The sequence below is a fragment of the Callospermophilus lateralis genome, chromosome 7 (genome assembly GCF_048772815.1).
Source record: "Callospermophilus lateralis isolate mCalLat2 chromosome 7, mCalLat2.hap1, whole genome shotgun sequence".
Taxonomy (NCBI): Eukaryota; Metazoa; Chordata; class Mammalia; order Rodentia; family Sciuridae; genus Callospermophilus; species Callospermophilus lateralis.
Window position 1 is genome coordinate 3,232,069 of NC_135311.1, and position 17,174 is coordinate 3,249,242.

Below are 17,174 nucleotides of genomic sequence, written 5' to 3' on the forward strand. Positions count from 1 at the left end.
TGTTTCTTTCTTTTCTTTTTTTTTTGGTGTTGGGGATTGAACCCAGGGCCTTATCTGCAAGCTAACCACCTATTTCACTGTTGAGCTCTATATACACCCCAGCCCTGTTTCTTTTTCTTTTTCTTTTTTTTTTTTTTTTGAGAGAGAGAATTTTTTAATATTTATTTTTAGTTTTTGGTGGACACAACATCTTTATTTTTATGTGGTGCTGAGGATCCAACCCAGCACCCCACGCATGCCAGGCAAGCGTGCTACTGCTTGAGCCACATCCCCAGCCCCCAGCCCTATTTCTATTAGTCCCTTCTAATGTGAACTCCTCAAAGCAGGAAAGGATTCATCTTTGAATTCTGGCTGTATCCTAGTTTTTAACACAGGAAAAAAGTTCATATTTGTTGATATAGCATCAGGTTGAATGTAGAAGCAGATATGGCAGTCCAGTCAGTATTAAAAAGATTTCTACAATTGTAAAACAAGGCTATTATTTTAATGCCTGGGGAAATATAGTTATTTAAGGTGAGTTAATAAATTAAAAATATTGGGTATTGGGTTTTTTATTTGAGGGATGTGTGTATGTGTTTGTGATGGAGTCTGGTTATCTTGCCCATGCTGGTCTTAAACTCCTGGGCTCTAGTGATCCTTCCCCCTCAGCCTCCAGAATGCTAGGACTACAGCTGCAACCACCACACCTGGTAAGTAAAACTTTTAAAAAATACATATTAGGGGCTGAGTTGTGGCTCAGCGATAGAGTGCTTGCCTGGCATGTGTGAGACACTGGGTTCAATTCTCAGCATCACATAAAAATAAATAAATTAATTAAAGGCTCATCAACAACTAAATATAAAAAAATTTTTAAAGTATAAAAGTTTTCAGGGGCTAGGGATGTGGCTCAAGCGGTAGCTCACTCGCCTGGCCTACGCGGGGCCCTGGGTTCGATCCCTCAGCACTACATAAAAATAAAATAAAGATGTTGTGTCCACCGAAAACTAAAAAATAAAAAATATTTTAAAATTCTCTTTAAAAAAAAAAATTTCAGATTCTTTAAAATTCCCCATCCCACTGAACCTTTCTTTTTGAGGGGTGAGGGTTATTGGGGATTGAACCTGGTACTTTACTACTAAGCTACATCCCCAGTACTTTTTATTATTTATTTTTGGAACTGGGGATTGAACCAAAAATAAATAAGCACTGGGCAACATCCCAGCTGGATTTTGTATATTTTATTTTGAGACAGGGTCTTGCTAAGTTGCTTCGGGCCTTACTAAGTTGTTGAGGCTGGCTTTGAACTCCCAATCCTCCTGTCTCAGCCTCCTGGGTTGCTGGGATTACAGGCATGTGCCACATCTATCTTTATTTTCTTTATTTTTTATTTTTGAGACAGTGTCTAAGTTGCTTAGGGCGTCATTAAGTTTCTGAGGCTGGCCTCAAAATTATAATCTTCCTACCTCAGCTTCCCAAGTTACTGGGATCCTAGATGTGTGCCACCATGGTAGGCAGAACCTTTTTTTTTTTCTTTTAATTCTCTTTTGATTAAAAAAAAAAAAAAAATCGCCTCTGAGATCCCAGGGAGCCATTCAGGTGTGAATGGTGGTACATGGATGACAGGTGGTTATAAAGGAACCCACATTGTTGTGCATACATTTGAAGCCTCTTGCCTTGGTGGGAAAATATGCATGTGTGGTACACTGGGTTTTGGGGAGTGCAGGAAAGTATCAACAGGGCAAGACAATGTCATTTATTGGTCTTGTTTAAATTTCATCAAATAGGGGAAAGAAGTAGGCTTATTGTTAAAAAGTTCATAAAAATAGAGGACCTATGTCATAACATAGTTCCACTTATGTCTCAAATACCCTTGTGGCTTAATATTTTTTAGGAAGAGTTAATTTCTTTCCTGAATCATAGATATTATGGGAGAAATGAAAAAGCAGCTAACAGTTATTTTTTGAGCAATAATTATGTATGAACACAAACATTACCTCACTATAACCCCCGTGAAAGAGATTGTATTTCATATTATGGGAACTGAGCTTCAGAATGATTTAAGTCATTGCTTTTAAAAATTGTTCTACTTCATTCCAAAATAAATGTATTTTGTTTATCATGACCACTGAAGAACACATAAGCATAACTTAGCTAAAATAAGTTTCATGAAACAATATTGACTCTGTGCAATACACTCTTGATATTTTGATTCAATTTTATTTCACTTTCTAAAAAATTGTTTTGCATTCTGCTAAACAGATTTTACAACCCATTAATGGATTTCAATCTACAGTTTGAAAAAACTGGGCTAAATAAATGGGCACGGTGGAACACACCTATGATCCCAGGGGCTTGGGAGGCTGACGCAGGAGGATCAAAGCCAGCCTCAGCAATTTAGCAAGGCACTAAGCAACTCAGTGAGACCCTGTCTCTAAATAAAATACCAAAATAGAGCTGGGGATGTGGCTCAGTGGTCAAGTGCCGCCGAGTTCAATCCCCGTAAACACCTCCCCCGACCAAATCATATGTTAATCAGAAAAGCTAAGATATGAACCTAATGCATCTTTCCAGTGAATGAATGTCTCCCTATGAGCATTTCTTCTTTTTTTTTTTTTTTTTTTGTGGTGTTGGGTTCAACCCAGGATTTTGCGTTTTCTAGGCAAGTGCTCCCTTATGAGTATATAAGAAATATTGTGAGATTTATCTGTCCATCTGTATGTATAAAATGCTTAGTTTTCCCTCATAGGATGAAATTAGCAGATGATTAGGTTTACTGAGGAACCAAATATGAGAAAAACACTTATAGACAAATATATAATGACATTAATTCCCCCATTCAGTATGCTTTGTGGATGCAACATTTGCTTTAGTTTCTAAAGAAAGCAGATTGTTAACCACATAAGTAGATTCATTTATTTGAGATCATAGACTAGGCCTAGTAGAGTTTGTTTTCATTTAATAGCAAGATTACTTTATTAAATTTTATTTTATGGTAACATTAAAATGAAAAAAAGACATGGAGGGCAGGGAATAATGGGAGTGGGGAAACAGAGAATTGTTGCTAAAGGGAGAGTTAGGAATGGCAGAGTAGAAGCAGTATATACTTCCCCAAATCTAAGTTCGGCCCTTCATCTAAAAATTGAAGATTGCTTGAACTATAGAATAACAACTTGCTTTGTTACATTTTAAAAATAGTGTAGATGAAGCTACTCTTAAATCCCATAACACTCATGCAAATCTAAAAATCATCCAGTAGCCTGATATCTTAGTGAATGGATACATCTCCAACCTACGTCTTGGTAAGGACAATATTTCCTTGGATGCTTCTATCCTAGTACCGGTGGTTTATTTTTCCATATGCCTATCACCTGTAATCTGTCAGCAGCCTGGGTCAGTCATCTCCCATAAGGATCATGGCAATAGCTGCCTGACTAGTTCTTTAGACTCCAGTTCCCTATTCTCTAATACAAACTTCATGCCTTTCATTCATTTATTTTTTCAATCAACAGATAGGGCCAGGACTGTGGCTCAGTGGTAGAGTGTTCACCTAGCATGTGTGAGGCACTGGGTTTGATCCTCAGCACCACATAAGAAACAAATAAATAAAGGTATTATATCCCTCTATAACTTAAAAAAAATAAAAACAAGATGATTGATAATGGTCTGTGTTCCTCTTCTAGTTTGCTTACCCATTTATCTATCATAGTGTTGAAGAGTGAGCATAGGGTCTCAGGCATGTGAGACAAGCAGTCTGACAGTAAGCTGTGTCCTCAGCCTATAGTTTTTCTTTTCTTTTTAGGTATTGGGGATTGAACACAGGGGCACTTTACCAGAGCTACATCCCAGTCTTTTTTATTTTTTGAGACAAGGTCTTGCTAAGTTGCTGAGGCTAGTCTTAAACTTGTAGTTCTACCTCAGCCTCCTGACGTACCACTGCTCCTGGACTCTAGTTTATTTCTTACTGTTGTTAATGTACATCTCTTCTGGTTGAGATGTTTATTACTATTCTGCACCACCATGCCACATCTCTACAACCTTGTTTTTCCTGGAATGCCCTCTTCTTTTTTACTTTTTTTTTTTTTTTTTTTTGGTACTAGGAATTAAACCAAAGGGCACTAAACCACTGAGCCACAGCCCTTTTTTGTATTTTATTTAGAGACAGAATCTCACTGAATTGCTTGGGGCCTTACTAAACTGAGGCTGGCTTTGAAATCACAATCCTCCTGCCTCAGCCTCTGGAGCCTCTGGGATTACAGGTGTGGGCCACCATTCCCAGCAGGAAAACAACTTTTAACAAGTGCCTAATCAAAACCACATTAATGGATTCCTGCTTTGGCAGCATTGATAAAAGAAAGCACTTTCCCATTAAACTACAACTAGATTCTAGATAAATTACAGCAATTTCATATTTTTTAGCACATTGCTGAGTTTATTAGAAACTAAGGCAGTAAAGTAGCCAGTTGTGGCACACACCTGTTGTTCCAACTACTTGGGAGGCTGAGGCAGGAGGATCACTTGAATCCAGGAGTTTAAGGCCAACTTGGGTGAAAGAAGGAGGCACCATCTTAAAATAAAAGGAAGGAAGGGAGGATGGGAGGAAAGGAGGAGAAAAAATATATAACTTTAAGCTATAAACTATTATATAAAGGATGAGCAACATGCAGAAATAGATTTAATCTGGGGACAAGTGCCAAAGTCAGCATTGTGAACAGAGTCTAAATCTTGTGTCTAGTCCAGGCAGGTGTGAAAAATCTGGGACTTAAACCTGGACTCCCTCCCCACTCAAACCCATGGCTTCACACATTGTAGGCAAACCTCAACTACTGAGCTACATGCACTATCCCACTAAAACTGGACTCTTGAAGGGGCTAACATAGTCCCAGGTCAAGAACATCGCTTGGTTCCTGACAAGTAAATGTACATTCCCCTCTGGAGGAAAGTACCCTCAATTTAGACCCTTAGGATTTCCATAAAGTTTAACGAAATGAGTTCTAAACCCCCAAATACAAACTATACAAGGAAACAAGGTACCAAGAGTAGGTTTTTTTCTGATGAGAAAACAATGAAAGAGATTCAGACATCTAAAATAAGTTAGAGAAGACTGTTCAGTGGTGCATGACTGTAATCCTAAGGGAGGTTGAAGCAGGAGGGTCACATGTTCAAAGCCAGCCTTTGAAATTTAGTGAGATCCTGTCTCAAAATAAAAAGTAAAAAGGGCTAGGAATGGAAAAAATAGTTGCAGAATATTAAATAATCCCATCAAATTTCAGAGAATTGGTAGTAGAGCAGGGTGTGGTGGTGTACTCCTGTAATTCCAGAATCTTGGGAAAATGAGAGTAGAGGATTGTATGTTGGAGGCAAGTTTGGCAATGTAGTGAAACTCTCAAAAAAGGGCTGGGCCAGGTTCTGTGGCACACGTCTGTAGTCCGAGTGGCTCAGGAGGCTGAGACAAGAGGATCACCATTTCAAAGCCAGCCTCAGCAATGGTGAGGTGCTAAGCAACTCAATGAGAGTTGCTAAATAAAATACAAATAAAAAATCTAAATAAAATACAAAATAGGGCTGGGGATGAGGCTCAGTGATTGAGTGCCCCTGAGTTCAATCCCTGGTTACTACCACCACCAAAAATAAAGGCTGGGGATAGAGCTCAGGTATAAAGCACCCCTGGGCTCTATCTCTAGGATCACACACACAAAAAATAAATTCATAAAATTTTAAAAATAAATAAAATATAAAGGGCTGGGGATATAGGTCAATGATACAGTGTTTGTCCAACATCCATGAGGCCCTTGATTCAATCCCCAGCACTGGGGGTGGGGGTAGGGGGTAGCAGACACACTGCACACTACATTTTCTGAATACAAATTATTAGTTGAAAATTAGTATTAAAAATAAAATTTTAAGTGTCCAGATATTTGGAAATTTACAAAACATTTCTAAATAATTTGTGAGGAGTTGGGGGCCTAACTCAGTAGCAGAACACTTGCCTAGCATGTACAAGGCCTTGGGTCTGATCCCCAGTATCCTCCAGCCCACAAAAGTCATGAATCAAAAAAGTGGCAAAACTAATTTAAATACCTTTAGAACTAAATAATAATCAAAATACTGTATAATACAAAAAAAATATATAGGATGTAGAGAAGAGTCTTAAAATTACTTAAGTAAAAGAACATAAAATTAAAACCTTAGGAAATCAGAAGAAAATAAATACATGAGCAGTTATGAAGAAAACAGAAAACACATAAGAGAGAAGCTCAACTGGGTGTATAGTACCACATGCCTGTAATGCCAGCTACTCAGGAGGCTGAGGCAGGATTTCAGGTTCAAGGCCTGCCTGGGTAACTTAGGGAGGCTCTGTCTAAATGAAAATAAAACAGGCTGGGGATGTGGCTCAGTGGTTAAGTGTCCTTGGGTTTAATCCCTGGTACCAAAAAAATAAAATACACAAATTTCTGGTACAACTGATCAAGAGCAAAAAAGAGGTGCAAGTAAACAGAAGAAATGAAAAGGAAGATATGAACTACCCAGGAGCAGAAAAAAAACAAATAGAAAAAATATATTGTGTGGGCTAGCGTGGCTCAGTGGTAGAGCGCTCGCCTAGTAGGTGTGAGGCCCTGGGTTTGATCCGCAGCACCACATAAAAATATTGTGTCCAACTAAAAAATAAATATTAAAAAAAAGAATTAAAAAAAAGAAAAGAAAAAGTATATCATGTAAGAAAATAAGAGGAAGAAAAGATATGAATTGCAAAAATTCTAGGGAAACACTTGGTCTAAACTGACTCAAGAAGAAACAGAAAGCCTTCATAGTCTAATTATGTTAATAAAGAACTTGAACCAATAGTTAAAATTATTCCCACAAAGAAACACCAGGCTAAGGTGGCTTTATAGGTGAGTTTTACCAAACATTCAAGAACAGTTCATTTCATTCTGATATAAACTCATCCAGAGAATAAAACAAGAGGGAACATTTCCAGCTCAAAAGGACCATCTTAGAAACCTTTTTAGAAATCTTGCTAAAAACAAAGGCACTAACATGTACAAGAATGTTCATAGCAGCATTGTTCATAATAGCAAAAATCTGGAAACAGCCCAAATATGCATTGAGAGGTGAATGGTGAAGAATTTGTGGTTTATGCTCTTGATGTAATATTATACAGATGAAAGTGGTTAATCGCAGCTATTACAACATGGATGAATCTCAGAAACAATGGTAAGTGCAAATAGGCAAACATCAAGGTAGTAGTAGAGTAACATTTTTGTAAAGCTAAAAGACAAGCAAAACTAAACAATATACTTTTAAAGTATACATATGTGGTTAAAATATATATATATATAAAACAATTAATTAATAAACACAAAATTAAGGACAGTGTTCACCTCTAAAGACAGAAAGGGGGACAAGATCAGGAGGATCAAAAACTCAATGGTATTTTAATGTGTGAATCGAGTACAGGGTCATAGTTACTCATTTTATTATTATATTTCATAATTTACTCATGTTACATATATTCTTTATATATCAAATATTACATATTTTTTTTAAAAAATCTGCTGTGATGGAAACAAATGGGCAAATGAGTATCTCCCTGAAACAAATCCATATTTCTTGGGAAGAACCAAGATTCCCTGACCAAAGCTACCCTATGTAGAGAACAAAGGAGTTGGTTTACTGCTTTTCCCAGGGACACATGCGGAAGGTCTGGATCTCCTTCCTTTAGTGCTCCCAGACATGCAGAACAACGTCCTTCCATACCTCTAGCCTAAACCCCAGTCTTGCCAAGTCGGTCCTGATTATGTGCGACAAGAGACTGACACCTGGTGGACGCAGAATGAATTTAGAGAAATGACTAGGAAGTAAATCTTTCACTTTAGTTGGTGAAAGTGTCAGTAAGGAGATAGGGAAGCAAAAACGAGGAGAAAGTTGAAGCAGGAAATGGAAAGAGCACCATCACTAAGATATAGGTGGAAAAAAAGATGGTGCCATCTAAGTAAGCTGAGAAGAGTCCCTAAAGAATGAATTCCCTCTCCTTCCTTCTGAGACTGGCACAAGAAGAAAGAAGTTAGAGTTATAGAAAGGGAAATACAAGACCGAGAAAAGGAAGCAGCCCTAGCTGGTCTCAGCCCAGCAAGGCAAGACCACATGCACTTTGTAGTTGTAGTTGGGTGTCAGCTGCCTCCTAGCAACTCCCCTTGCCCAGTCTCCATGTGGGGACTGATTCCACCACCCTTTTCCCCAATGGTATGGTCCATGGTCTAGAATAAGCAACTTAACGTATCATCCTACTAGCCACACTGAGGGGTGGATGTTGACCCAGGCTGGACTAATCAGAACCAATCTTCAGGATTTTCAGGCACAATGATACCTTCTCTTTCTGGCTAGACATAAATGAGTAAACGTAATCCTAGGAGTGCTGGTAGCTATGAGGTAGCCCAGACTTAAGATGATTTTACATTAGGCTGAGCAGTGGGATTTAAAAACCAATCAGAGGGCTGGGGATGTGGCTCAAGCAGTAGCGCGCTCGCCTGGCATGCGTGCGGCCCGGGTTCGAACCTCAGCACCACATACAAACAAAGATGTTGTGCCTGCCGAAAACTAAAAGATAAATATTAAAAAAAATTCTCTCTCTCTCACTTTCTCTTTAAAAAAAAAAAGAAAAAATCAGATATTTAGAGACGTACTGAGCAACCAGATCAAGCTTCAATGGATCTGGCACTACCTCTGGATTTTCCAGTTATACACAATAAATCCTTTTTACTTTCTCTACCCACCAACCCTCACCCCCAAGTGTCTCTGCCACTTTTTTCTGCCTATACCTTTATTCTGAGACATGGTCTCCCTAAATCGCCTGATCTAGTTGCCTAGGCTGGCCTCAAACTTGTAATCCTCCCGCCTCAGCCTCCCAAGTAGCTGAGATTACAGGTATGCACCACCACACCCAGCAATTCTTTTTTCTTAAGCCAGTTTGAGTTAGGTTTTTCTATATTGAAAACCAGAAAATCTCTAACCTGTATATCCATCATACTTACCCATCCCTGTGTTCCTACAGGAGAGCACAGGGATTCAGGTAAGAAGGTCATTACAGATTTATTGGTTACACTAAAGCCAAGGTATTAAGCTGGAAAGGTTAGAGGTAGCCACCAGGCACTCTGTAAGACTGGGCGACTCAGCTGTCCTTACAGAGAATGACTACCTTAGGCAAATAGCAAATGAGAAGCAAGTTCAGTAAAGAAGGGCTTCTACCAGGCAGGCAGGCAGAGTTAATATATGGACAATAGACACTCTTCTCCACAGATATCATGGGGGTGTTGCTTCTGGGTCTTTACGCTCATGGGTTAAAGAACTTTGAAGCACATGCCCCTTTAAGACTTTATTACCCTGTGCTGCGACATCTCTCTCTCCCTTTACCAACTGAAGAGCCTCCTTTTGGCTTCTACTGCCCTTGATGACACTCACTTTTGAGGTGACAAGAGGAATTTTATCTTCTACTTCTTTGGCTTGCCGGGAACTGGGGCCCCTTCCTCCTTTGGAAACGGCACCATCTTCCTGAGCTTGGGCAAACATTGTTCCCTGCTCAGCCTCTACCCCTGGCCCTGGCCTCTCTGATCCTCCAGCTGAGTTGCTTTCCCCTCCTGAGCCCCATGTCTCCCATGGTAACCTCGAGGACTGGGCAGAGTCCATGGCAGCTGCTGACTTCTCGGGGGTGGAATTTCTGTCCCCACTTCCACCTGACTTTTTTCGAGGGCGCCCCCGTTTTCTTTTGGCATCACTTGCTATATCCTCTGTATCCTGCTTTGCTGCTTTAGCTGGTGCGTCCTGTCCACTGGCCTCACTCACAGGTACTTCAGCTGTCCTCTTGACACCCTTATCATGGAGTCCTGGGTCACCACCTATGCCTACCTCTTTGTTCTCTGTGCCCCTGGGATGAGTGAGTCCTCCAGGTGAAGCTCGCCCTGGCCCAGGTGCAGGCAGAGCAGGAACTGTTGGTAAGATCATGTTAATGATAGGCACAGCTGCCTGGGGTCCCCCAGCCCTACTGGGCAGGGGCAGTAGGGTGCCTGAAGAAAGCTTGGGGGCCAGGATGGGTGAAGAAACTCGGATTGGTGGAACAAGTGAGGGAGGGGCCCTGGGAAGGAGCAAAGGCAGCCGGGCCACTAGGGCATTGACCTGCGGGTTACTGGCCGATGGTGCAGAGCTCTCAATTACACTCTTCTTGCGCTCTCCACGTGCTGGAGGGCTGGGCCCAGCCCGGGTTTCCAACTCCTTTGGAGACTAAAAAGCAGAGAAGACCACAGTAAGGTGTGAAGACTAAATACTGGAGGAAATGTAGGCACTGGAGAAACCAGAGGTGGAAAAGTTGGGGACCCACTGGGAAAAGGATATACTTATACTAAACCCCCAGCCCAGGGTAGCAAGTCAGGGACAAGACCTCCTTACCTGGGCCAGTCTTTCTGGTTTCTTATGGGCTCCCCCGTCCAGGTTCTCTACTCCATTCTTGGGTTTAGATGACCGTTCCCGAGGGGCATGTTCATCCTCTTCTGCAGAGGTGCCCAGAAAAGATGATAAAGTGAGGGTTAAGGAGGGTACTGAGGAATGAAGAAACGAGATGATGCTTAACTGCCAGGGACAGGCGGGGAAAAGCAGGATATCTAAAGCATGTCTTGGAAGGGTGTCCAGGAAGCCAGGCACGGTGGCACATGCCTATAATCCCAGCGATGGGGAGGCTAAGGCTATTAAACCCACTTTCTCAAAATAAAAAAGGGATGGGGATATAGCTCAGCGGTAAAGTACCCCAGGGTTCAACGCCCAGTACCAAAAAGAAAAACAAAAAAAGAAGAGTCTCCAAGAATATGGGCTGGGATTGTTGCTCAGCAGTAGAGCACTCGCCTAGCACGGGCAGGACCCAGGTTCGATCCTCAGCACCACATAAAAATAAAATGCATTGTGTTGTGTCCATCTATACCTAAAAAATAAATTTAAAAGACAAAAAAAAAAAAAAAAAAGAGTCTCCAAGAATAGAAGGCAATTCCAAGGTGTGTCTATTCTAGGATGTGGGAAGGCCTTTAAAGCGGAAAGTGGCTGAGGGTTTCTCAGAAATGAGAGAAGTACTAAACATAAGAGAGGTTCTACACACCGCCAAGCCCCATGGCCTTAAGCACGTGGGCATGTGCAGATCGGGCAGAGATGAGATGCTGCTGTAGCAGGAAACGAGCGACTTCAACGATGGAACTAAAAGACCGCTTCAGGATTCGCTCTGCCCAGTCACAGGTTAGGGCACAGGCTGCCTCTACCAGTTCATCCCGAGGTGCGGGAGTTACTTCTGGACCCATTTCTGGCTGTGGTGGGAAAGGAAATGCCCAATCACATTCCATACTAAAGGACCTTTCCTCCTGACACTACTAATTGACCAAAGCTGAAAATAGACTGGGGTTGGGAGTAGCCTCTACCCATCCTGCCCCAGAACCCACAAACTCTTTTTCATCTACTTTGGTTTCAGGGTAGCCAAAGGGCACCCAGAAGCAATGTGTACAATGAGCTAGGCTGTGTCAGTCCTTAAAACATGTCCCAAAGACCTCCGACTTTTACTGGGAAGAGAAGAGGGGAGGGCCGTTACTTACACTCTCAGAACCCTTTAAGTCCAGTCCAGGCAGGGGTGGCATAGATACCAAGGTCTTCCTTCTTATGCCACTGTAGCAGTACCTGATGCAAGTTAAGGAGCAGCCAACACTTGGGGTTCTCCCAACCCCTTAGGCAAGTTAGGCTGTTCCCACTGCTGGTTCCCCATACCCTAAGTCTTCTTCCCCATGTCCTCCAGCTCCATCCTCTCCAGTCAAGGATACTTGGACTGACCCCGGCCACCAAGCCTTCGGGCTTTGATGTTAGGGAAGATCTCTCTGATGATTTTGCCAAAGTTGGCTGTGCTGAGTGGGCGGCAACAGGCAAGACTCTCACAGTACTTCCTGAGTGAGTACAGTACAGAATGGGAAATTACTCAAAGAAGGAAGATACAGAGGATTCCTAGGGATTGTGTGGGCAACTCTTTTAAAAAAAGTCAGGTTGTATCAAGGCAGGGTTCTCTCCAGGGATGAGGGTTAGTTCTTTGCCTACCAACTCAGGCATCACCCCTTCACCCACCGATAGGCATCATAAACACTCTGCTTTGGCAGACAGGTATCTGTGTGCTCTTCTAGGTGGTTGCGGATCCACCGATAGGCATACATGTACTCCTCATTGGTGAGTGGGCTTAGCTCTGAGCTGCAAGAGAAGTTAAAGGAACAAGAATTACCAAGATCTCAACAACTGTCCTGGTTCTGAGACGGGAAGATAGACCATACATAGGCAGCTAGGGAAAGGGTCTCAGAGAAAGAAAGGAGAAAGAGGGGATGGGGAAACTAAGCTTCTGTCCCCAGCTGGTCCTAGCCACGAGGTTAGTTCCTTAACAACCCCTAGCAATGACCAACCACAAAATGTTCTCTATAGTACTTCCTCTTATGCCAATAAACCCTCACCTCTACCCTCATGCTAATAAAGGCTTAGAAATCACTCTCCTGATTTGCTCAAGATGACAAAATAGAGTTGATTAGCCCCTTTCTGAACCCTATATTTACATGTCATCCTACCAGTCACCTATAGGGACAGATCAAGTCCATTAAAAACCCCTAAGCAGGCCTTGGGCTGTAGCTCAGTGGCAGAGCACTTGCCTAGCATGTATGAGGCACTGGGTTTGATCCTTAGTACCACATAAAAATAAATAAGGCATTCTGTCATCTATAACTAAAAAAAAAATTAAACTCCAGACAGAAGACAGTAGAGCCGTACCCTCCCTTGGGACCCCTCCTGCACCTCAGGAGCTTTTTCTGCTTTAAATAAATCTTGCTATTCTACTGTCCTTTACATGTATCTCATTCTTTAAATTCATGAGACAAAGATGAATCCAACTCAGCTTGCCATTCTCAGCGAGACTGAATGAGAACCTCTGACATCTGAAACTATCACCAATGCTTACCTTTTTTCTCCAGTGCTGGGACCTGGGGGGAGCTGAAGGTAGAGATACAGCTTGTCATTGTCTGAGAATTTCTGAACATCTTGCTGAAGTAGGAGGGAACAGAGAGGAGAAATAATAAGGCCAAGAACAATGAAATGTAGGACCCCCTGATCCCTACCACAAAGTCTGAATTCAGCTGACTTAGAGATTGTCAAGACTAGGAAGGGACCTTAGAAATGATTTGAGGCTAGGGAGATAGCTCAGTGGTGTAGCACTGGCCTCACAGGCACCAGACCCAGGGTTTCATGATTTCCAACACCAAAAAATGATTTTTGAGGTTGGAGGCTGCTGGGTGCTCACTGTGCTCTAAGGAACCCTATGGGTTCTCACAGAGAGAAGAAAGCAGAGGGGATCAGCTCTGATCGTATCTCTACTGGACATGTACACAAGGGGTCACAGAGAGATGAGGTAAGATGCTCAAAATCAAACTGGCAGCAAGTTGCAAAGCCAATATCTTCTAACGAGGTAGACATAAACCCACATCATCCCACCATCTTCATCCCCCACCAATGCCATCTCTCTGCTGTTCTCTTCCCAACATGCTTACCAGGATTCCCTCTACTTTGTTCTGTACGGCCTTGCTGTGGAGAAAAAAAGAAAGCTGGAGGTCACACACACAGTTTTCCCATCCCTTTGACTGCTAGGGAGGGTAAAGGCCTGAAACACCCGGCCGGTGCTCAAGGGCTGTGGACCAAGAATGACCAAGAATCTTGCCTTGCTCAGAGGCACCTGTCTGGGAAGACGCAATTCATCTCCCAAGAAAGTGAAGTGCTTCAGGGATCTATCCTTCGCTCTGGAGTAGGATATGGAATATGGAGATGGCAATGAGTACTTACGAAATGGTACTTCGGATCCTTTGGAGAAGGGTTGTGGGTTCCCCAGTCTCAGCACCACCTTGTGGGGCCCTTGCCCCAGTCTTGGGGCTCTTAGCATCAGGCTCATCTTCTGCCATCCTGGCATGAGGGCTAGAGCTGAGAAGGGACAGGATATGAAGATTTAACTCACACTGGCCTTCTCTTCCCCTGAAGATCCCAGGGCAGCCCTCATCTCTGCCCAGAAAAACTAAGAGTCTCCAGATTTCCCCAGTGATCTTTTTCTCGCCACTAACTATCTCCAAAATCCAGAAATTATTCCATGACTTCACCAGGGCCCTGTGTACTCAAAGAGATCTTTGCCATCTCCATTCTCTCTGCCCACCTTTTTAAGACTCCTAAAATTGGAAAACTGTCCGCGAATAGACAGGGGGGTGGGGAATCCACGTTAGAAAGAAATGTTCATTTCTTCTGGAGTCCCGAGCTGTCCTTGTCCCCCTCAAACACGGCGGCAACAACCGCAAAACAAAGTTCAGTTCTCATCTTACCTGCGAGGTGAGAACGCACGGGGCCGCGCGGGCCCTGCCTCGCTAGGGCGGGGAGAGGCCGGCCAGCTCCCAGCCCAGTGTCGCCGCTCCCGCCGCCCCGCGCCCGCGCGGGCCTACGTCATCTCCCACGACAGCCCGCCGGCGCCCCCGCCCTGCCCCCTCCCTCCGCCCCGGCGGGTCCGGGCCGCGGGACTCCGGGCCGGGCGTCGGAGAGCCGCGGAGGGAGGGGTCCCGACTCGGACACGTGCGGGGGAGCTGCGGACAGGCCGGAATCTATCTTTTCTTTGCTCTCCTCCCAACTCCCATCTCCCCTCCCTACCTCGGAGCGGCCGCCTTCAACGCACGCCACAAAAAAGATAAGGAGAAAGAGAAACTACCTCGCAGCCGCCTCACTCCGCCGGCCCCGCGCTCGGCCGGCCGGCGGGCGCCTGCGCTGCTCGGCTGCGCTTTTTCTGAATGGCTCCCGGCCGCCGTCTGCCCGGATACTCCGACGGCCTGCTCGCTCATTGGCCGCCGCCGCCGCCGGGACTCGGCGCCGGCCAGCTCAGGCGGCGGCTCTAGTCTGCCTGGCAACAGAATCTGATTGGTCGTCCGGGGAGGGAAAATCCAAAGTTGGTCCGATTTGAGTCCAGAGGGGGAAGTCCGGGTTAGGTTTCGGTTAAAACTGGGGTCGGTTGGGACTGCGGGTCCCTAGAGGTTCTTAAAGGGACCGCAGGACGGAAGCCCTGGAGTTCGGCTGTCTTTGGAGCCTTTTCCTCTTCTGCCCTCTCCTCCCACGTCTCAGTGTTTTCCGGCTGATCGTCAGTGCTGCCGGAAGAAAATCACGGGGTGACAGAATAACTAGAAAATCAGGGGTGGTAATGGGATGGGAAAGGAGACCACCCACACGCAGATCGGTTGCGTGCCGGGGAGCGGGAAGGGGACCCCGGGCCTTTTAGACATCTGGAGGCCAGTTCCACCCGATGGAAACGGGAACGCGGCTTCTGCCTTTAATGTCTGCGACTTTACAGTTACCCCTTTGCTTCGTTAGGGTGGTCGTACTGCAAGTCGGCGCGGTAGCCTGTCCGCCCAGGGCGGTGGCCGCTTGCTGTTCTGGGCTCTTCTGTTCGCAGCGCACGACTTCTGCAAAACACCAACAGAGAGCAGTTGTACAGTGCAGTTAGCAAGAGCGAAAACTTATTGATTTGTAAACATGGTAGACACTGAAAACTTGGTCTTTGCTGTGTCCCTGATATTAATCTAATAATAAAGACATAATTTTGAGATAAAGGAAAAAGAAGTTTTATTTCTTAGAAAAGGTGAAACCCAGGTGACAAATAACAGTCCCTTAAAAAAAGTTGTTTTAATGGCTGTATTTCAGTTGTGCTCTGTCCAGGATCATAATTTATTTGTAGCTTTGAGAGAGAGCCATTTATAAGGTTTTGTTTTAATGAGACCTGTTGTTTTTAAACATAGATAATTAGACTTTGTTCTATGTCAGTATATTAGAAATTGACCTTAGTGGGGGGGGGGGGGGATCTTAAAGCCAGGCATCATAGTGCATGCCTGTAATTCCACTCGCTGATGCAGGAAGATTGTGAGTTCAAAACCAGCCTCAACAACTTATAGAGGTCCTAAGCAACTTAGGGAGACCCTGTCTCAAAATAAAAAAGGCTGGGGATGTGGCTCAGGGTTCAATCCCTGATAACAAAAAAAAAAAAAAAAAAAAGCATCTTTAAATAACTTTAATGGACTCTGCTGGTTCTAGCCAACTTAATCACACATAGATTTTTTGAGACTTACCATTCACAGATCTTTTGTGACTTATGGGAATCCTCTTTAACTTGTTTACATCTTTTGTCTCGTCCTCTCCTTTTTATCTTGGACTTTATTTATTTATTTAGTGGTTGATAGATGTTTATTTCATTTATTTATATGTGGTGCTGAGAATCGAACCCAGTGCCTCACACATGGCAGGCAAGTGCCCTCCTGCCGAGCCACAACCCCAGCCCTATCTTGGACTTTAGGACAAGAATATTACTTTATCATACAGAATACTTTCTCTTCCTGAAACATTTCTTTTTTCTTTCAATTTTTCTTAAGAAAATATATTCCCATACTTATAAAATTCTTATACATTCCTTTTTCCAGTTGCTGGTATTTATAAAAATTTACCTTTTGAGTCAGGTATGGTAGTGTGTGCCTGTAAGTCCAGCAACTGGGGAGGCTGAAGACTGGAGGATCAGATTGCAAGTTGCAGGTCAGCCTCAGCAACTTAAGGAGGCCCTGTCTCAAAAGAAAACAGAAAGGGCTAAGGATGTAGTTCAGTGGTAAAGTACCCCTAGGTTAAATCCCCAATACCAATGAAATTTATCTTTTGAAAAATCCTTATGAAACTTCTGAACTTAGACAAATTACTCCTTTTTAATAAGACAAAATACTTCGTGCTTTTTACAGTACTTTACAACTGGAGCTTTTTGTACTGTTTGCATATGGATTTATAGAATCTTAGAATTTGAATTCTTAGTAACACCTGGCTTTTTAGTGAAGACCCAGAAACAGAGCACTCTTAAACTATTTTTCTATTTACCAACAAATTATAAAAATATATTAATAGACCCCAATATATGTTGTCTTACAGAATTCAAGAAGCCAATAGTACTTGTTGATGTTTCAGAATTATAACTTTGCACATTAATCAGGTGTCTCTTCTAACAAATATATTTATGAAAATCCCATTTATGTTAAATCTTATTTACCCATTTAGTTGTTATATTTAGGTTACCCATGAAAATCAAGATATTCGACAAA

General features: G+C 43.1%; 1 protein-coding gene across 4 annotated transcripts; it reads right to left on the reverse strand.

The window, feature by feature from the left end:
• Positions 1-1,551: 1,551 nt before the first annotated feature.
• Rfx5 (regulatory factor X5) lies at positions 1,552-14,850 on the reverse strand. 4 transcript variants are annotated; one of them, XM_076861878.1, is made up of 12 exons: positions 14,762-14,850; positions 13,861-13,995; positions 13,572-13,605; positions 12,986-13,068; positions 12,115-12,234; positions 11,820-11,939; positions 11,598-11,679; positions 11,114-11,315; positions 10,417-10,517; positions 10,147-10,251; positions 9,880-9,959; positions 1,552-4,543 (listed from the first exon to the last, which is right to left on the reverse strand). In XM_076861878.1, exons 2-12 carry the CDS (start codon positions 13,974-13,976, stop codon positions 4,465-4,467), a joined length of 1,122 nt encoding a protein of 373 aa, XP_076717993.1. In that variant the 5' UTR covers positions 13,977-13,995; positions 14,762-14,850; the 3' UTR covers positions 1,552-4,464. The 4 variants fall into 4 exon arrangements, with proteins under 4 accessions (XP_076717993.1, XP_076717990.1, XP_076717991.1 ...); XM_076861875.1 differs by having other exon boundaries at positions 4,451-10,251; XM_076861876.1 differs by lacking the exon at positions 14,762-14,850 and adding an exon at positions 14,704-14,735 and having other exon boundaries at positions 4,451-10,251.
• Between the last annotated feature and the right edge of the window lie 2,324 nt (positions 14,851-17,174).

What these genes read in the sequence shown, in the direction of transcription:
- Rfx5 (XM_076861875.1), bottom strand. Translation starts at nt 13,976, where the DNA reads ATGGCAGAAGATGAGCCTGATGCTAAGAGCCCCAAGACTGGGGCAAGG. An exon ending in ACTTAAAGGGTTCTGAGAGT is followed by an intron (nt 11,316 to 11,597) that starts GTAAGTAACGGC and finishes TTCCCACCACAG; the next exon opens with CCAGAAATGGGTCCAGAAGT. An exon ending in TAAGGCCATGGGGCTTGGCG is followed by an intron (nt 10,518 to 11,113) that starts GTGTGTAGAACC and finishes GCACCTCTGCAG; the next exon opens with AAGAGGATGAACATGCCCCT.